The sequence below is a fragment of the Zingiber officinale genome, chromosome 6B (genome assembly GCF_018446385.1).
Source record: "Zingiber officinale cultivar Zhangliang chromosome 6B, Zo_v1.1, whole genome shotgun sequence".
In the NCBI taxonomy this organism is placed as follows: domain Eukaryota; kingdom Viridiplantae; phylum Streptophyta; class Magnoliopsida; order Zingiberales; family Zingiberaceae; genus Zingiber; species Zingiber officinale.
The window spans coordinates 110,628,065-110,649,560 of record NC_055996.1 but is presented as its reverse complement, the minus strand read 5'-3'; the positions used below and the strand labels follow the sequence as shown (position 1 = coordinate 110,649,560).

Sequence of the window (21,496 nt, the reverse complement as noted above, 5' to 3'; positions counted from 1 at the left end):
GCTGCGGCAAGATTGCGATGATCGACTTTGGCCGCGGGCTTGTAGACTGACCACTGCAATAGAGAATGAAAATTAGATTTAGATATATTCTTTTTTAAATTATATATTATGTAAATGAGAAAAAACTAGACCCTATTGTAATATTTTTTTTCTGTCCATCCTTAATAAAATAAAACTAATCTTAATCCGTATTAATCGATTACCATTATATTTAAATTGAATTTTGACGAATTAACGGTTGCTTCCGATTTGTAAAATAAAAATAATTCTGAGTTCCCGAAACACAAGCCCAAAAGGCCGAAACGACCCGATCCGATAGAGTGACGAGCGCGTGGCCTTTCTGCTCCGTATCCCCCCGCCTCTTCCTATCTCTATCGCTCTTGGCTCTTGGTCTTGGAGTTGGTTCCTTCCCTCTCCCCCTTTTGGCCATTAGCCTCCAATGGCTCTCCGAGCCCTTTTCCCCTCCCGGTTCGTATATCCTAGCCTCAGCGTTCCTCATCTCCCGCCACCAAGAACCCATTCCTCCAGATCACCAGGTTCTTCCGCTTTCCTCGCTCTCTTTCCAATTTCGCAGCGCTACTTATAGTTTACTCGTGAAACGGTCGAATAAAGATTTGGCAAAATATCATTTTTTTTTACTTTAGTCTACTAATAAATTTTTTCAGAAAAACCTGAATTATACAGGTATCACAAGAGTGTAGCCTTGAAGTTCAGTTATCAAGCTTAAGGTCGACTAATGAGTGAGTTATAACCAAAATATGAGTAAACAGATGAGAATTCTTATATTGCGCATAATCTATAATTCTATATAGCCACCGGTCTAAGATATCCTCAGGACCTCAGAGAATCATAACCTTTATTTTTCTATTTTATTAATAAATTCGGATTTATTTCGTTACCTTATTATGGTACTTTCAGAATGCTTGCTTGGGATATATGATCCGGCGTATGAGTTGTCTCAGGTCGGCATTTAACAGTAGATTAGTAGAATAGTATTTACTGGTGCCAACAATATATCTATGTCAGTCCACTAGTGGAACGATAGATTTCTGTTGTGCCAACTAATACTGATCGAGACTTGAAGCCATACTTTGGCCACCTCCTGTATGTAAGCCATGTGGATAATCAGATTCGTTTTTCTTTCTAAATATTTTATTAGAAAAAAAACAGGGATTGTTGTATATATTTTACAGTACAGAAAGATAAAATAAAAGGAGATGAGTTTAAATGGCGGTGCCATTTGGGGTGCTTTCTGTAAGGCACAACATTCCAAAGAGGAATAAAACTCTTCCAAAGGGAGAGAGAATCACCACTCACTGACCTATGAACTATTACATGAATACTGCTGCATATGCGAAAGGGAGGAAATAAATGCTGCATGGGTATTCATTTTCTACGAACCTTGGTATTTTTATTGATATAAAGTTTTTCTTATCACTGTAATTTATTGTATGCATGAAAAATGTTATAGATAGTTCAAGCTTAGGTAGATAGAGGCTTAATTGGGCTTCTATGGATGGATCACTCATTAATTAAAGGTATCAACTATCCATATGGGCATATTTCTCATGCTTGCATTTTTTCTCCTTTATTTTATCTTATCAACTTGTAGTTTACAATTATTCTCCACGATATACTAACTTAATTGTTATCATTTCTATAATAGATCAGCAATCTTAAAATGACAATTACCTTTTAGAATTTTCTTGTCTGTAGTTAGATATAGATCCAGATTCAGGTTGAGAATAGTACATCATGATGTCAGAGCTCAAGCGTCCAACATTGACACTGGGAGCTATGGTGAGGAAGGAATTCACAGTAATCTCATGGATGGTTCTACCAGTGAGACTCCATCTAAGTTGTGAGTTTTATCATTTTAATATCATGTTGATCTATCTTTTGTTGTTTAGTCACTTCTAAGCTGGACTATATTTCTGCATCAAACTTAGTTAAGCCATTTGAATTACAGACAACACAGAACTTGCCTTCAACAAATTTCATGTTGATTTCTGAAAATATTGCATATGCTTATGCCTATCATGAATCTTGTATTTCCATATTTACCTTTTTGATGCTATTTAAGTTTGATATTTCTCTCCAGTTAGTGGCCTAAATTGAGTAATGAAATATCAACAACAATCAGTCCTTTATCCCACTAAGTGGGGTCAGCTGAGTAATGAAATATCTGAAAGTTCTTGTCTACTTATATTTCACAAGGTAAATCAAACTTGTTGAATTCATGAATTGTAATTTTAGTACTAGTACTAATTTTATTCAGACAATATGGTATATGCCGGATCATATTAAAATTAAATATGAGTTGACATGAGCTGAACTGTGATAACCTGGTGTATTTATTTCTTTGGCGGCATCTATTTTTCTTTAGCATATTAATAGCTAATTTCTATCATTTGCAAATTAGATCGCTACTTCGCCTAGTTACCATGTAATGTTCCTTTACATGATCATTTATTTTGTTTCAATGGCATAGAATTGTTAATAAAGAAAAGTTAAAAAAAAATGTTACTTGTAGCTACTTTATTGCCAACTTAAGGATTACTAATTAGGGAGATCAAACTTTATCTTTATCTGATCCAATTTAAATATAGATCAGAATTTGGTGCAAAGCTAAAAAAGTCATTAGTCAATCCACATTCTGCTCTAGAAATGTGAAGAACTTAAAAGACATTTTCAATTGACTATAGATACACTTCGTTAGTGCAGTATCCATTATGGACTTCTAACTTAGAGGATCTTGTATACCATTCTTTTTTCACCACTGCATGTAGGTCTCAATACAAGGTTATAATTTGCAGACTGCAAAGCTTTCTCAACCTTGTTCATCAGACTGTGGAATGTTTGTTTATATTGTTTATATTTGTTCACATCACCTTCTCCAGATTTATGCATGTTAACAACTGAATAAATATGGTTTCATTAGACTTCAGAAAATAAATAATAACTGTCTTCTTAAATGGCAGCCAAACACCTCTTTCAGGAATGAAGTATCCATTGTCTATTGCTGGTGTGCTACTTGTTTGTGCCATAGCATTTGTGCTTATTGTCTCCGTGAAGGGAGGACCTTCATCTTTTATAGCCACACTTGCAAAATCTGGATTTATGGCTGCATTCACATTGATATTTGTTTCTGAGATTGGAGACAAGGTGATATATTCACATTAACATGTTATTCTTCCCCTGTTTCAGTACACTACTGAAAACTAGGATATTGCCAGAAGCTACATTCTCACTTACTACAGATCTGTTTTTATTGACTATCTGTCACTGATGCAACATGATTATTATGTTTTTTTTTTAAATGTATCATAATTTAGTTAAGTAGTATGTAACTTTTCAAATAGCTGTTATATCTGTTTTACTCTACTTTCCGTTACCGTGTTTAGTATTAATTTGTGTTTTCTAAATTTATCTGCAAATGATATTTTAGATGTATCTACATTAGAGCTATTTTCTTCTCTTCTTTGTACGTCTCTCTAGATATGTTATTTTGGGTATATCCAGATTAAAAAATAACTTTCTGTACTGACTTTATGATTACATAGCATGGAACTGGGTATGACGTTCAAGTTGCTTGAAAGTTAAGATTAAATATTTGTCAAACATTGATTTCCACATGTTAATTACTTTATACTTTTCTATCTATATTTTACTTATTGTAGTTACTTTTACTTCTTTTAGTTTCCTTTTTAATTTCTTGTAATTTTTTTTAAAATAGATTAAGTCACTTCATTTATACTATAATTTTTTATTTGAATCTTAATTAACCATTTCCTAAACCAAGCAAGAACAATCTGAAATAATCTTAACTTCGTGAATAGTATGGCCAGCCCTATTAGAAAAGGCACTAAGTGATAAATATTATTAGACATGACAGTAATGGTTTGTCTGGTTCATGGAATGGAATAAATTAAGAATATAATAACTATTTCTAAAGAATAGAATGGACAAGGAAACAATAATTCCTTTGTTTGGTTCATGGAATGCATTATAGAGAATAATTATTCTTATATATGATTAGAAATGTTATTAATAATAGAATAATTATTCCAAGTCTTTGCTTGGAATGGAATGCAATATAGAGAATAATGATTCTTATATTTGGTTAGACATGCTATTAAGGATACACGAGGAATAGTTTGCACAGTGAAAAAGAAAATTCCTATGAAAATAATTTTTTTTACTTGTCTTACTGCATGATCACCTAATCAGTTAGTCATGCCCACTGGTCAGTATGACCCAACCGAGTTGACTTCCTCAATCACTTGATAGGTTTGCCTGACCCGAATACTCCAACTGGTGCAATTGACCCCAACTAGCTAGGCAGCCTAGATTATCTCAACAGGTTCATCTAGCCTATCTAACACATTGACTGGATTAGCCCTTCTGGCTCTACCACCTCAACTAGACCCAGCTAGTCTATCCAACTCAACACCCTACCATCTTGACTACCTTGATCAGGCAGATCAACCTGATTTTCCTGATCAATTAGATAGCCTGATCAATCCACTTGGCTCATTTGAGTTGACCAACTCACTCAAACCGCTCAACACAATTGGTGTAAACAGTTCACTCAACTGTGACACGAGTCTACTTCACTAGCTGGTACAATGTGGTTCTATACTGACTTCCTTCTCTTTACAGACCCATTTGGTCCTTTAACCTGTCTATCCTGTAGGTTTGGTGGGGCCGGCCATAGGGGGTAAATAGCCCTGAAAATAGAGTTAGGAAAATCTCTTGCTTTTTGTCTAACAAGGATAAACAGTTAAACAATTATAAATAAATTAATTAACAACATAAAAGAAAAGAGGTAGGATTTACTTGGTTACAACTTAGGTGGTTGTTAATTCAAAGCAAGTGAAAGCTTAATAAGAATCTCCTTCGTTGAAGGCGGAGAAGCCTCTTACAATTGTTGACAGCTTAGTAAGGAGTATAGAAATTGATTATAAGTTATTGTATTTAACTCCTAGCTCTAGGATGCTATTTATAGCATTCTGGGCAGCTGTTACCATTGGTTTCCGTGGGTAGGAGGCGCCTCCAGTGGATAAAGTTTTATCCACGCTCATAATGGTTAGCTAACAGCAATTGTTAGCTCAAGGCGCCTCCATTGGAGGCGCCTTCCGCCAAAAGGTGCTAGGGTACCTCCGTTAGAGGCGCCTTCTATTAGGTTGCTCAACCAATTAACCTTCAAAACTTGTTAACTCTTCGTCGCTCTTCTTTGGGTAATGCTCCGGTCGTCCGGAGTTGAGCTCACTCGAACCCAACTCCTATCTTCTCCTTGAGCAGGCTTCCTCAGTTTCTCGTCCCTCGAACGCCATGTTTGTCTTTCTCGTCCACCGATGTACTCTTCTGCACTTTCTCGTCTCTCGAATGCACTGATCCTGTTAGCTCCCTTCCCATGCCATCCTTCTTAGTTACTGCGTCTTCTGCTCGACACCTTGTGTTCCTAAGGTCCTGCACATTCAGACACAAGGCATCAAAACCGCAGGACCTAACTTAACCCGGTTGGCCATATTAAAATTAACTCAGGATACTTACATATCCCACCTACCTGTGAGGCACACCAAGTTCTCCTAGTTTGTTAGGACCTCTTGGCCCAACTAGTCCCTCACCATCTCAATCTGTCAACTTCTTTGGACCAACCAATGTATTCGACTAGATGACTAGACTAGTCCCTTTGGTTTGATTAGGTAGTTTGGATCGGTCAATCCTTTTGGCCTTCTCGGTTGGTCCAATTTGCCCTATCAAATGTTTTTTTTAATGGATGGAATAGATAAGAAATTATCTTTTGCGCTGAAGCAAGGAATATAACTTTTTCACAATGATAGGCATTTCAAGTTTTTTTTTTCTTGCAATCAGACATAGAAATGTTTATGATTATGTTAAGATATGTGCACATTTATTTGAAAATTTTATTCCTGTTATCTGATCATTTTTTATGAATCTTTGTGTTGAGAAATTTAAATTATATTTATTTGTCTACTAAAGAAATGACGGGCTCTACTCTACCTTTGTGATTGCAGACATTTTTCATTGCTGCATTGCTGGCAATGCAATATGACAAAGCAATGGTATGTTTCTTAATCCATTTACCTTTCCTACAATTTTTTCTATGTTTGCAGTTTCCTTATGGCTGCGTTGGAGTATCTAATCTATGTTTTAAGATTTCTAATTCTAGTGTGCCTTCATATTTCTTGAAATTTCCTTACGCTTGTATATTTTGCAAAGATGTAAAAAATTATGAACTTTTTTCCTTGATGATTTATATTTTTCTTGTTTTCTATAATGCCCACTGGGAACAGGTTTTACTTGGTTCAATGGTTGCTCTATCTCTAATGACAGTCTTATCTGTAATAATAGGACGGCTATTTAATTCTCTACCAGCACAGTTTCAGACAAGTAAGTCTTCTCTTTTTGCTATGCACAAGGGTCTGAATTATGCCGTCAACAAAAATTGAGAAAATTTGGAGTGTCAGTATTGAAACACATGTAGACAAGTTGGTTCCTCGATGTTTGTTATCTTATAGAACTTTAGAATTTATACAATTGTTTTCCTGTAGATAGTTAATAAGATTGACAACATGAAAAAAAGAGAGTTGTTTATCCACCAAGAGAACTTTAGAATTTATACAATTGTTTTCCTGTAGATAGTTAATTAGATTGACAGCATGAAAAAAAAAGAGAGTTGTTTATCTACCAAGATAGTCGTTACCATCCATCTTTTTTATTATCATTGTCAGAGAATTATCCGCTTTGTATTAATTACAATTAATTCTTTAGCACTTCCAATTGGAGAATACGCAGCAGTGACACTCTTGACATTCTTTGGTCTGAGTTCTATAAGAAATGCTTGGGAAATTCCATCCAGCACGAACAGCAAAGAAAATACTGAACTTGGTGAACTCGTTGAAGCTGAGGAGCTTGTTAAGGAAAAGGTTACATAGTTTAGGAAGTTTTTTTTTGCACTTGTTAATACATCATACTTCATCTTATCTTCATCAAACTTGTGTAGAGATTTTCAGTGCTATGCTAATTATTGTTCTGATGTTCATTTTTCATTAAAATTTATTAGGAATAATTAAGTGAAACTAAGAAAGTAGAACCAAGAAAAATGTTTAATGCTGCCAGTTTGGAGATATCACGTTATATTCATCTTAATCAGAAGAAAAAGTTCTTGCCTTCCACAAATTGTTGAAATTTTATTGATTGACATCGTATTTGGGTGTGCCTTCTTGTCATAGTTCGTTCAGCAGGTCACTTAAAAAAGTAAACAGTTGGATAAGATAGACCAGTGCTATGTAACAATACCTCGAAGAGGCGAGTCAAGCGATATGCATAAACCATTTGAACAGAATGGTAAAGAGGTGTATTCCACAATCATAAACCACAGAAATTTATACAATCAGGAAGGGATACTTTTCCCCTTTCCAACTTGATCTTATTGCGCCTGGCAATAAACATGTATGAAGCATTTCCTAAGGTATGTGTCTGGATATCCGAAAGTCTTGATGATTAGATCTAGGTCTTCCGGTCAAAAAAAAAAATCAAGATAATCCAGGAAAAGACTTTGTTCATATGTTCTTTTATATTTAATTGTCCACCTCAAGTTTTATGTTATCCAAAAGGTGTATTCTTCATTCTCTCAGTACAATAATCTTCCTAGACAACAATTGTAGCAACATCATAATACCATAAGTGCCCTAGTGGTTGGTTGATACTGGATGGTATGGTAGTAACCATTTTTTGTTGGAAAAAGGAAGGGTTTTCCTATCTTATTAATGATTTATTGGTATAGCAAGACTTTCCAAAGATCTTTCTTGAAAAAACTCAAATTACGGTTTTGCAGCTCTGCATTTGTCAGTAAACAGGCCTCATGACTTTGGTGTCATTCTACGCAAAGTATAAGTGTTACAAAATCTAACTGAAAATGAAGGATACTTTTATTTATCCGCATCATAATGTGCAAGACAAACTAGACATCAGTTATCCTCTTTAACATAATGATAAGTTGAACTAGTATGTGGCATAGTTAGAGCATTGCTCATAGATTGGGTTGGACATTTAGATTGACTTTGATGCAATTTTATTGGAGTAATTGGGGCAGGTTGTTGTGGACACATGAACAACAAATTTTCCTCTTCCTCTAAATAGTCTATGTTATAATAACTCATAATTTAGATTGGCATGTTTATGTTGCTTTTCCTCTTCATCCCCTTCATATCTTTCCATCCTCAGTGTTCATAACGTTTTCTGCGTTTTAAAGCATGGAATACAATTGCTCTCAGGTTGCAAAGAAACTCACTAGTCCCTTTGAAGTTCTGTGGAAGTCTTTCAGCCTTGTCTTTTTCGCTGTAAGATTTCTCTTGAAGATCTCTCTTAGTATTTGGTAACTACATGCACAAATTTGCTAAAATGTTAAATTGTCCATTTAGGAATGGGGTGATCGATCAATGTTGGCTACGATAGCTCTTGGGGCTGCACAGGTATTGTTGATGAATCTCTGTGGTCATCTTGTATGCACATTATATCTACATTACCTCTCCAAATTCCTACATTTTCAGTCCCCTTGGGGAGTAGCCGGCGGAGCCATTGCTGGACATCTTTTTGCTACATCTATTGCAGTTCTAGGTGGATCCTTTCTAGCCAATTACATTTCAGAAAAACTGGTAGGCCATGAGTTTTATTAGGTGTTTAGACCTAAGGGCGCACTTTTTTTTTGCTATTTTTCTTCTTCCCTAAATATCCACATCGAGTAGTATCCATTTGATTTTTTTTTTATACACCAAATGAACTGGAAAACTAAGACTATATTTGTGTTTTTGGAAACATGAGAATTTGAAATTCTTTCAATTTTGAAATGTTTTGGTCTATCTAGTTTTAACCAAAATTACTACAGAGGCGTCCTTTATGAAATCTGCTATAAATGTTTGCTTGAGACGATATATTTAACGACTGTTTATTACCAGGTTGGATATCTAGGTGGTGTCTTATTTCTCGTCTTCGCCGGTGCTACGCTACTTGGGGTTTTCTAGTTGCTTGAATTACTGAAATCTGTTTGAACTACTGAAGAAGCATTCAGCGTTCTAATGACACGGCAGCCGAATAAGTGGATTGTTAGTGCCGGTATGAATTTTTCGTCGAAGAATTCCACTGTTAATTCTTGCCGGGTCTCATTGGGTTACGTCAGGAATAAACTCATTTGCTGCTTAAATTTGCTCGAGTGCTAACCCATGACCAGAGCTTGGTGCTGTTGTTTGGCATGTGAATTTATTAGGATAAGATTAAAACATCATCTGTGAGTTTCTTTTTGGTCTGTAATATCGTCGATATTTCCCTGTTATTTGATAGGTTGTAGCTGAAGTGATGCTTAAGATACCCGTTCGAAATTTATATTAAGTATTCTACTGAATAATTTAACATTATTTAACGAACACAATTTTAATAGGAATTGTTATATGGAATACAAAGTAAACAGTTCTATTAAAAAAAAAAGCTGTCAAATTTAATTTTATTGAGATTGGTATAAAAAAATTTATCATAATTTATTAAAAAGCACATTTAAATTTCTAGAACAATGAAGCATCACTTTAAAATGTATCAGAAAGCATATTTATTTGCCGGATTAAGTTGATATGGAGGGACTAAATTCAATTAAGTTTATATGGATGAATTTAATTTCCATAAGATGGGTTTATTCATGATTAATATATACAATTAATTATTATTAAGGAAATTAATTTTTAATATTAAGTGATCTAATCAAGTATAAAGAAGTAATTTTAGATTAAATGAATATAAATTTAATATGTATATTTAATAATTCGGTTTATTAATATTGATGAGCTGTTAATAATATATGAATTTTATAGTGGATAGTCCTCATAGAATCCTTAGTTGTCGGCTCAATCTTGTGAAAGACTTCTACTGCATTTACAAGATCTCCAGTGATAAGTAAAAAGTAATAGTCCTTAGCGATGGATTCAGGTCAATTCTTCGTTAGCTATTGTTTCTGTTTTCTATATTGTTTTTATATCAATTTTTCCATTTGATTTCATATGGATGAGCGAAATTGATGTATATTCATTGAATGTAGTATGAATAAGTTAGGATTTAACATATGAATCAAGTTTTTTCACATTATCCATAAACAATGTGATTGATGGCTTGATTTTAGGATTTTTCGAGCTGGAAATCACGTTTGGAAAATCATGTTTTTTGATATCAAATGATTGGAGAAGGTCCATAATTGATTGGTATTCGAGAATTCGTGAACAGAGGGTCCCGGATCGATTGGGTTGATCCATATGTGTTTACCAATCAATCAACATAAGAGTCAATCGATTGGAAAGCCCAAATTTACAAACAGAGGATTTTTGGATCGATTGGGCTGATCAATTAGTGTTTACCAATCGATTAGCATAAAAGCCAATGAATTAGGATGCCCAAATCACGAAGAGGGTTCCAAATCGGCTAGGTTGATCAATTGGTGTTCACCAATCAATTGAGCTAATCGATTACTTGAACAAAATTTGCGAACAGTAAGGTTCCAAATTGATTGGGTGATCGATTGATGTTCATCAATCGATCACCATAAGGATCCAATCTATCACTGAATTTGAGGACACCCACAGAGAGTTTCCGAATTAATTGGCTGATCGATTGGTGTTCATCAATTGATTGAGTCAATCAATTAAGGTTCATTGAGTTGTCCATAGAAGGTTTCTAAATCGATCGACAAATTCATTGACGTTCACCAATCGATTACACCAATCGATTAAAGTGGATGAACTTTAAATAGTAGCCTTCGAAAACGATTAGTGGATTGATTACAGTGTACTAATCGATTATCAATGGTGGATAATCGATTAGCTTGTGTGTTAATCGATTGCCATCTATTGTTAATTGATTAAAAAAAATGTTAATCGATTGGTATATGATACCAATCGATTAATAACTAAATTTAACTCAGTTTTTAATATTTTTCTTTCTTATATTCTTCTTTGCTCTTGCTGTTTAGTCGAACATATACTACCACCAAAGCGATAATTATTGGGGAAACTAGGAGTATTATTATATTAGTATAGAAGGATGTATGTCCATGCTAAGGGTGATTGGCTCAAAGGAAAATCATTCTTATGCAGGATATATACTTAAGAAAGCTCACTAATTAAGTTAAACTTCCAAGTCATGTGCATAATGTATTGACCCAAAGGAAGGAACACTGTGTGACTAATTAAACTATTATGAGTGATAGTTGAAAACATAAGCTAACTAAGGAAGTTCATAAATAAAGTATCATGTGCATAATGTGTCAGTCCAAAAGAAGGCGAGTTATGTGGCAGATGCAATTAATTATGAGTTGTTTGGAGAGTACCAATAGCAAGTTGCAATTTAGTCTAAAGACTTAAATGCAATATTTCACTTGGTATCTCTATTAATGCACATTGATCTGGCGATAAGAACAGGGGACCCTCGTTGTAAGGGGTCAACGCCACGTGGAAGTCAAAGAGCCGGGCGGTCCATCGAAGAAGGTCGGACCAGCTAGGTCGACCGGAGAAAGGGGGCTGACCGACCGGGCGGCCTCCCGGTGTTTAGCCGAGGGTAAAAGGCACCCCTATGGAAGTCGGGGTTCCGGCGCTCATTGGGTAAGATCGTAGGGCCGAGCGGACAGCACGCTTGGCCGAAGACATGAAGCATAATGCTAACTGTCGCCACAAAACACATTACCGATAATTTCCCAAGTGTACCATCATACATGACCGGTCGGACGGAAGGCGGACGTGGGCCGGTCGGACGCACGGCAGGAGTTCGGGGAAAAAGACAAGGGACATCTTCTGACAGCTGGCATGCTTCGTGATATGGTCATACTCCAAATCACGCGACGTGGGGTTCCTCTGTCCCATCGAGGACATGCTTGGACTGTAGCAGTATGGGTCAGGTAAGCTCACTGACAAGCTCTTACTGGGCTATGGGCCACGAACACGTGTACACCTCGATATGTGTGCACTAGCTTCTCCGCTGCCTTATATAAAGGCCCTCATCCTTCGTCGGAGGTACGCGTTCTAATTTTTGGAGAGCCACTTTTCACTGCTTGCTTGCCTGACTTGAGCGTCGGAGGGTCGCCGCCGGGAATCCCTTCCCGGCCCGACTTCTGTGCAGGTTCGCCGGAGCTTCGTGCAGCCAGTCGAAGATCCACACTAGCAGCGGGGGAGCGCCACGTGCCCAGCGTCCGTTAGTTCAACATTCGGACAGGATCAAATTGGCACCGTCTGTGGGAACTCTCCTGCATCCGAACGGAAACAATGGACGAGACTGGACGACAACACACGGTAACGCTCTCCACGGAGGAACTCGACGCTCTGGTCGAGTTGCGGGCCGCCAAGCTTGTGGAGCAAAAACAGAAGGCAACAGCCGAGCGACCAGAGCAGCAAGCAACCTCAGTCTCTGGTGGCCGAGCGGAAGCACCTCAAGCCACCGTTGCATTCCACCGGGCCTTATTCCGCACCCCCGAAGCTGCACTCACTCATAGAGATCGGGGATCTTCTTCGGATGAAATGCCGAGACGAGATGACAAAAAAGGAAAAGCCCCTCGAGCGGACTCATCGCCCGAGCGGATTAATCGCCAATTTTTAGAGGCTATTCTACGAGACCCTCTGCCCAAGCACTATGTGCCTCCGACGATCGGCGAATACAATGGAACCACCGATCCGGACGATCATTTGGGCAAGTTTGATAACACGGCAACCCTGCATCAATACACAGATGGGGTGAAGTGTCGGGTTTTCCTCACCACCCTATATGGATCGGCTCAACGATGGTTTCAGAGGCTGCCGGACGGATCCATCACCAACTTCAATGACTTCCGGACGGTCTTCCTCCATCATTTTGCAAGCAGTCGGCGCTATCAAAAAACCAGCGTTAGTCTGTTCGCCATCAAACAAGAAGCCCGTGAATCGCTCCGAGATTACATCCAGCGGTTCAACAAAGTGGCCATGGATATTCCAACGGCCACCTCGGAGACCATGATGAATGCCTTCACACAAGGCCTCGTGGATGGGGATTTCTTCCGATCGCTCATTCGGAAGCCGCCCCGAGACTATGACCACATGCTACACCGGGCCAACGAATACATCAACGTGGAGGAAGCGCAAGCGGCCAGGAAAAAAGAAACTCCAACCGAGCGGGCCCCTCCTGCCGAGCGGAAACAGCACGTCGCTCATCATCCGCCCAGAGGACCGAGGGCCGAAGCAATCCGCTCCCCCCATGCCAGGTCTCACGTGCAAGAAGTAGCTGCCACCCGGCCCAAGCCAAAGAAGAAATGGACCCCGATGTTCTGCTCCTTCCACCGGACGGATACGCACAACACAAGGGATTGTCGAAGTCTTCCCTTCGTGGCTCATCCCGTTCCCCGGAATGGCGGCCGACGGTCTCCCTCAGTCGACAGGCGACAAAGAACTCATGAGGCCGATCGGACGCGAGCTGATAGGCGACAGCAACAGACTCCCGATCGGCATCGCTCTCCAAGGCAGGAGAATCGCCGAACGTCAAGAGAACGGTCTCGACCATCCGCTCGGGAGGAAGAAAATAGAAGTAATACTTCCCGAGGCGAGATCAACATTATCGCTGGCGGGCCGACCGGAGGAGACTCCAACCGAGCAAGAAAGGCGAGCGTCCGGCAGCTCCAGATCCATGCAGTCGGCTGTAGCCAAGAGCGGGCGAGTGGACCCGAAATCAGTTTTGGGCCTGGGGACTTGGAAGGAGTTGAAGTGCCCCACGACGATGCTCTGCTCATCAAAGCGGTAATAGCCAACTACACTATTCACCGCATTTTTGTTGACACAGGAAGCTCGGTCAACATAATATTCAAAAAGGCGTTCGATCAACTTCAAATTGACCGTGCCGAGCTGCTGCCCATGACAACCCTCCTCTACGGGTTTACGGGCAATGAAGTCCTTCCGGTCGGACAAATCCGGATGGCTATTTCATTGGGAGAAGAGCCGCTCAGAAGGACGCGTACAGCAAACTTCGTGGTGGTCGACTCCCCCTCATCGTACAACGTCATTCTGGGACGACCGGCGCTCAGTGAGTTCCGAGCGGCCGTCTCTACCTTCCACCAGAAGATCAAGTTCCCCGTCGAAGACAAAGTGGGAGAAGTACGGGGAGATCAACTGGCAGCTCGGCGATGCTACGTCGAAATGGTCCGAGCCGAAGCAAATTCCGCTCGGAAGTCGCCACGGATCGAGGTGAATGCTATAACTGAAAAACCTCCCTCTCTAGTTTATGAAGAAAAAGAGGAAGTGCAGATACACCCGACCCGATCGGAGGCCACGACATTCATCGCATCCGACCTGGAGGCGAATCAGAAGGAGGAGGTGATCCAATGCCTCCGGAGAAACCATGATGTCTTCGTCTGGTCGACACATGAGCTGCCCGGAATTTCACCAAGTATAGCGCAGCATGAGCTACACGTCCGACCGGACGCACGACCAGTAAAGCAAAGAAAAAGGGACTTCAGCGCCGAGCAGAATTCCATCATCCGAGCGGAGGTGGAAAAACTCTTGGAGGCCGGCCATATCCGCGAGGTGCAGTTCCCGAGCTGGCTGGCCAACGTAGTATTAGTCTCCAAGCCGGGCAACAAGTGGAGAGTATGTATAGATTTTCGGGATCTCAACAAAGCTTGCCCGAAAGACTTTTATCCTCTGCCCCGGATAGATCAGCTAGTGGACTCTACGGCCGGCTGCGAATTAATATGTATGCTCGACGCTTACCAAGGCTATCATCAAGTGCCGCTCGCCCGTGAAGATCAAGAAAAAGTCAGCTTTGTGACGGCCGACGACACCTACTGCTATAATGTGATGCCGTTCGGATTAAAGAACGCGAGAGCCACTTATCAACGCTTGATGAACAAAGTGTTCAAAGAACAGATCAGGCGGAATCTGGAAGTTTATGTGGACGACATTCTCATCAAGTCTGTCCTAGCGGCCGATCTCTTCAAAGACATGGAGGAAACCTTCCGGACGCTACGCAAATATGGAGTCAAGCTAAATCCCCAGAAGTGCCTGTTCGGAGCAAAAGGAGGGCATTTCTGGGGGTACATAGTGACCGAGCGGGGCATCGAAGCAAATCCCAGCAAGGTAAAAGCTCTACAAGACATGCCGCCTCCAAGAAATACAAGGGAAGTGCAGCGTTTGACCGGTCGGATAACTGCTTTGTCCAGATTCATCTCCAAAACCGTCGACCGGAGCCTTCCTTTTTTCAAAATCTTGCGCAAGGCCATTAAGTTTCATTGGGACGAAGAATGCGATCAGGCGTTCGAAGATTTGAAGGCATATCTGAGCTCTCTCTCGGTATTAGCCAAGCCGACTGCAGGTGAGCCCCTTTATATGTACTTGTCTTCAACCGAGCAAGCAATTGGCTCGACACTAGTGAGGGCGAGCGGAGAAGAGCCTGTGTATTTCCTTAGTCATATTTTAAAAGATGCTGAATCTCGCTACACTGGACTCGAGAAGCTGGCTTTCGCTCTGGTTCTCGCCGCTCGGCGCCTTCGTCCATACTTCCTGGCGCATACCATCATTGTCAAAACCAATAGCCCGCTCGGCCGTGTATTATTGAATCCAGAAGCGTCCTGGCGGCTCATCAAATGGACGACGGAGTTAAGAGAAATTGACATCCAATACCAGCCCCGCTCGGCAATCAAAGCGCAGTCCTTGGCAGATTTTGTGACTGAGGTGCAGAATTCATAGCCAGAAGCTATGTGGAAAATATTTGTGGACGGATCATCCACTCGGCTTGGAAGCGGGATTGGAATACTATTGCTCTCCCCACAAGAAGAAAAGATGCACTTATCCGTCCGGCTGAATTATAAAGCTACAAACAACGAAGCAGAGTATGAGGCCCTCATAGCCGGCTTGCAGGCAGCGCGGCACGTGGGTGCCGGTCGGGTAACGCTTCATTCGGATTCTCAGCTGGCTGCTCAGCAACTCTCTGGTACCTTCGAAATCAACATCGCTCGGCTCAAACTCTACGCTGAAGTCTTTGAGAAGCTTAAAGCCAATTTTAGAGAAGTCATTGTTCGGAAGATACCCCGATCGGAGAACCAAGCGGCCGATGAGTTGGCCAAACTTACGAGCTCAATAACGCCGATCGCCCTTCAGCAGCCAATTGAACAAGTATTGTTGGTGGCGCACGTCGACCGTATGGAAGGCCTTACGTTTCCGAGCGACTGGAGGACACCCATCACGGAGTTTCTGCGCTCGGGCGCCACACCGTCCGATCAGAATGAAGCTCAGCTGCTAAGGAGGAGAGCCGGCCGGTTCACACTCATCGGCGATCAGCTTTACAAGAAATCTTTCTCACGATCGCTGTTGAAGTGCGTGAGCTCGGAGGACTCGGCTTACATCCTCCAAGAAGTACATCAAGGATCCTGCGGAGGACATCCGGGCGGACGATCGCTGGCTATGAATATCCTGTTGGCCGGGTACTTCTGGCCGACCTTACAAGCAGACACCGCTCGGACCGTGTCAACGTGCCTTTCGTGCCAGAAATACCACAACTTCTATCACCGACCGGTAGAGGAAATGAAGGCATCAACAGTCTCATGTCCGTTCGACCAGTGGGGAATGGATATCGTTGGTCAATTTCCTATGGCGACCGGACAGCGGAAATTTCTACTAGTGGCGATCGATTATTTTTCCAAGTGGGTGGAGGCTGAGCCGCTAGCCAGGATCACCGAACAAATGGTCAAAAAGTTCATATGGAAGCACATCATCTGTCGGTTCGGCATCCCTCACCGACTGATTTCCGACAACGGACGGCAGTTCACAGGAAAATTGCTTGAAAATTGGTGCAAAAGCTATGACATCGAGCAACACTTCACATCTGTAGCCTATCCCCAAAGCAATGGTCAAGCCGAAGTAGCCAATCGGGAAATTCTTCGCATTCTGCGCGCTCGGCTCGACCATTTGGGAGGAAGTTGGGTGGATGAAGTGTCGGGCGTCCTATGGGCCATCAGAATGACTCCAAAAGAAGGAACGGGCGTCACGCCTTTTCATCTGATATACGGCGGCGAAGCGGTGATTCCCGTCGAAGTCGGTGTCGAATCCGTCCGGATCCAGGATTACGATGAGGGCAACGCCGAGCGGAGGAACATGGAGCTGGATTTGGTTGATGAAGACTGAGCCAAGGCGTCCGTCCGACTGATGGCGTACCGTCAACAGATGAAGCAAAACTACAACAGGCGCGTAATCCCCAGATCATTCCAGGTCGGCGACCTTGTCTGGAAGAAAGTCAAGCCGGTCGGCGACGTCGGGAAGCTTGAAGCTCCATGGGCGGGTCCCTTCAAAATCATCGAAAAGCTCCACTCGGGCGCTTACTATTTGGAGGATGAAGACGGACGACAGCTGGACCGACCTTGGAGCGCAAATCATCTCCAGCCTTATCGAGCTGGGTGAAAGGTGCACTGATGTAATTCATTTTTGTGTATATTCTAGTCGCCCATGTCCTTGTAATGCAGGAAGCAGAAATGAATTAAAAGGATGGCTAGTATGCCCGCCGAGCGGCTGTGTTAAAGATTAGCCGTTAAGACCGTCGAGCTCCGACGTTAAATATCGAGAGACGAGCCGGCGTCTATAAACCCTCCGAGCGGAAGGCTGTCGAGCTCCGACGTTAAAAATCGAGAGACGAGCCGGCGTCTATAAACCCTCCTAGCGGAAGGCCGTCGAGCTCCGACGTTAAAAATCGAGAGACGAGCCGGCGTCTATAAATCATCCGAGCGGAAGACCGTCGTGCTCCGACGTTAAAAATCGAGAGACGAGCCGGCGTCTATAAACCCTCCGAGTGGAAGGCCGTCGAGTTCCGACGTTAAATATCGAGAGACGAGCCGACGTCTATAAACCCTCCGAGCGGAAGGCCGTCGAGCTCCGACGTTAAATATCGAGAGACGAGCCGGCGTCTATAAACCCTCCGGGCGGAAGACCGTCGAGCTCCGACGTTAAATATCGAGAGACGAGTCGGCGTCTATAAACCCTCCGAGCGGAAGACCGTCCACGTGATACATTCCGGCGGTAAGAGCCGATCGACGACAGAGCCTGTTCTTTAAGGCCAACATACGGCCGAGTGGCTCGCTTAGCAAAAATAGATGAAAAACCCCTTTTGAGGTAAGGTTCTAAGCAAAAGATGGTTAATACGAATTAAAAATGGAAGCGCGTGAGCGAATAACGTCCGCACGCCGAGCGGCTATGCAGTTGCATGCTGAAAGGCGTTTTTTGAAAACAAGCGGCTTAAGCTCATGTTATAGTATGAAGCCGATCGGAGGAGTTTTAAAGAACACTTTAAAGATGACGAGAAAAATTTCTTGCCCAAATCCAAAGTTGCAAGAACAGAAAGATGATCTATTTACGACAAACGCGGGGCAAACAAAGGAAACTACAGCAAAAATAAGTTGTGCCGAGCGGCAAGGATACAAAAAAGATTCATTGTTTGGCCGAGCGGCCCAGTTACATGGGGATTCCTACTCTAGATATTCATAAAGTGTCGAGGGGATGTTGTTGAGGAGAGCCGTTTGATCTGCGGCCGGGATAACAGCGGACTTGGGAAGATGCCCCTTCGACTTCAGATACTTGGTGGTGGCGGTCATAGCCAGGTCGAAGACCGTGTACATCCGCTCGCAGACTTTCTCCGAGAATTCGGGCGAGCGGATGTAATTCTGTCTCAGAGCGGCAACTCGGCTTGGCTCGGCCCCTTGGTATTCTTTGAAGGCCAATTGAGACGCGGCAAGGGACTCCTGCAGAGTCTTCAGCTCGTCCTGATGCCTGCTTGCGTCGGCCGCACGACCCGCCTTCTCCCGGTCGAATTGCTCTGTCAACTCCTTTATCTTCAGCTCCAGGCCTCGAGCTTCTACGTTCTTCTTCTCCAAGTCGGAAATGGCCGTATTTTTCCGAGTGGTGGCCAAGGTTATTTTTGTGTCGAGCGACTTGACTTGTCGCTCGGACCCGGCCAAGGCATGGGCCTGATCGGCTGTCTTCTTCTGCTCGGCCGCCAGCAGAGTTTAAGCTTTCTTCAGCTCCTTTTGCAGCTCAGCATACGAGGGACCTTGAGAGCCGGACGGACCGCTAGCCGCCTTCAGTTGTCTCAACTCCTCGTCCACCATGGCTAGGCGATTGGAGACGGCGATCTCCTCCACCCATCTCTGGCAAAAGAAAATTGTTAGCAGCCGATCGGAAGAATGCAGGCAGAGCTTCAGAGAACGATCTTACCCCCGTGACCTCCTGCATGTGGCTATTAGCCAGGTTGCGGAGGGGGATCAGCGCGACGCGCTCCCGAGCGTCGGCCCACATCTCGGCTAGAGGCCCCTTCAAGGTGATGGTGTGCTCGGGCACGGTCGGGCGGTCGGCCTCGGGCAGCAACTCTTCGGTTGGGAGATGAAGAGAGTTGAGGCCTCGGGGATCGTCCGACCGGCGGTTGGAAGGGGATCAGAAGCAAGCGCAGAAAACTGGGAATGAATGGTTGAACGTTGGACGGAATGACGAGTGGGCGGAAGGGTGCTGATCGGAGTAGCCTCAACTGGAGCAGCTGGCTCGTCCCAGTCAGAAGGCGTCCGGTCGGACGAAATGGTTTCGGCCTCAGGCGCCTTGCCTCGAGCGATTGCGGTGGCCCGGTCGGAGGGTTGGACCGCGGAGGTAGCAGAGCGCAGCGGAGTCTCCACCCGGCGCCTCTTTTGTAGAGGCTGCTCCTCCTCCCGAGCGGAACCTTCCTCGGAGGCAGTTGGTTCTCCGGGGGGGTGGCTCCGCTGGCCACGTTCTGTTGAGAAGCTTGAGCGGCCGACTCAGCTTGAGTCCCGCTCTCTCCTTCATGGGAGCCGATCGGCTGAATACCCAGCGCTTCCATTTCCTTGGCCGCCGCGGCCTCTAGCGCCGCCGCCTTTCTCTTCAGAACGCCGGCCATCACCGAATCCATGACGATGTCAGCTGCAGGAGAAAGAAAAGAAATCAGTTAGCAATTAAAGCAAATGCCCAAGCAAAATTCTTACTGAATCCGGTCGGAAGAGGAGTCTGTATAGGACTCAGGCCGAAGATGTACATCACTCCTTCGTGAAGAAGCTTGTTGATGTCAAGTCGCAGACCGGCTAGTATATTTGCAGCGTGGAGATAGTCCGGTCGGGTCTTGAACTTCTTCAGCTCGGGAGTGGGAGGTAGGTTGACCTGGCACTGGGTCGGGAAGTTGGCCCGATCGGGCATACGGATGTAGAAAAAATAATCCTTCCAATGTTTATTGGAAGTATGTAACTTGTTGAAGAAGACTAAGCTGGGTCGAGCTTGGAACATGAAGGTGCCCGGCTCGGCTTGCTTGGGGTAGTAGAAATAAAAGAAGACCTCCGGTCGGAGGGGGATGTTGTGAATCTTGAACAAAACAACAACACCGCAGAGAAGACGAAAGGTGTTGGGTACTAGACTGCCGAGTGACACACCAAAAAAATTACAAACATCTATGATGAAAGGATGTACAGGAAACCGCAGACCGGCGATAAATTGGTACCGGAAGACACAGAAGGCTCCGCGAGGCGGCCTGTGCGGCCGAGCGGAAGGATCGGCTAAAAGAAGTTCAAAATCGCCGGGAATATCAAAATTATCAGTCAGGATATCAAAGTCACGCCGGTCGAAGCGTGACTGCATGGTGGTGTACCATGGCCCAAGGGACTGGTCTTCCGGATGAGAAGAACTAGCCATGGTCCGATCGGAAGGAATCGAAAAGGCAAAAAGGCAAAAGGAGGAAGACAGCGAACGAAAAGATATCCCGAGGATGAAAATATGGAAAAGGAATGTAAGGAAAGCACCGAAAACAAGGAAAGATGGCCTTACGATGAGAAGGAGCGGAAAGAAGGCGCCGGAGGTCGTCGGAAAGCAGAAGCGGAATCGCCGGAGCTCCAAAGCGCTGGGGGCAGGGGTCGAAATCGCAAAGGCAAATGAGAGAGAGAAGGAAACGAAGGATTTATAGGGTGGAGGCCGGGCGGTCTCCACCGTCGGATCCAGGTCACGGGAATCAAAGCGTGCATCGGGCCGTACATTTCGAATCGCTTCGATCACATCAAAGCACCATGCCACCGCCGCCGTGCGATGATGGCGTTGTGCCACGTGGCATTCGACCATTCGAAGCATTTAATGAACGCATGCTCAGCCTTAATGTCGAAGATTGGCGCAGATTACGAGGAAATCTGAGGAAGGCCACTGGTGATTCGCTCAAGGCCATCTCTGCGGTAGGCCGATCGGAGAATACTAGCCGCCCGGTCAGACTCGCAGTCCAGTCAGTCGGACTAATCGCCTCCTTCGACTAGACTTGAAAGGGAGGCAAGTGATCCGGCGATAAGAACAGGGGACCCTCGTTGTAAGGGGTCAACTCCACATGGAAGTCAAAGAGCCGGGCGGTCCATCGAAGAAGGTCGGACCAGCTAGGCCGACCGGAGAAAGGGGGCTGACCGACCGGG

General features: G+C 43.5%; 1 protein-coding gene across 1 annotated transcript; it reads left to right on the top strand.

Annotated features, from left to right (window-relative positions):
* The first annotated feature begins 364 nt into the window (after nt 1–364).
* LOC121988894 (GDT1-like protein 2, chloroplastic) lies at nt 365–9,408 on the top strand. Its single transcript, XM_042542602.1, has 10 exons — nt 365–536; nt 1,717–1,861; nt 2,982–3,165; nt 6,042–6,089; nt 6,321–6,417; nt 6,799–6,953; nt 8,304–8,369; nt 8,451–8,501; nt 8,580–8,684; nt 8,985–9,408. The coding sequence occupies exons 1-10, from the start codon at nt 440–442 to the stop codon at nt 9,048–9,050; spliced, it is 1,014 nt and encodes a 337-aa protein (XP_042398536.1). The 5' UTR covers nt 365–439; the 3' UTR covers nt 9,051–9,408.
* The last annotated feature ends 12,088 nt before the right edge of the window (nt 9,409–21,496 follow it).

What these genes read in the sequence shown, in the direction of transcription:
- LOC121988894 (XM_042542602.1), top strand. Translation starts at nt 440, where the DNA reads ATGGCTCTCCGAGCCCTTTTCCCCTCCCGGTTCGTATATCCTAGCCTC. An exon ending in AGTGAGACTCCATCTAAGTT is followed by an intron (nt 1,862 to 2,981) that starts GTGAGTTTTATC and finishes CTTAAATGGCAG; the next exon opens with CCAAACACCTCTTTCAGGAA. An exon ending in TCAGCCTTGTCTTTTTCGCT is followed by an intron (nt 8,370 to 8,450) that starts GTAAGATTTCTC and finishes TTGTCCATTTAG; the next exon opens with GAATGGGGTGATCGATCAAT.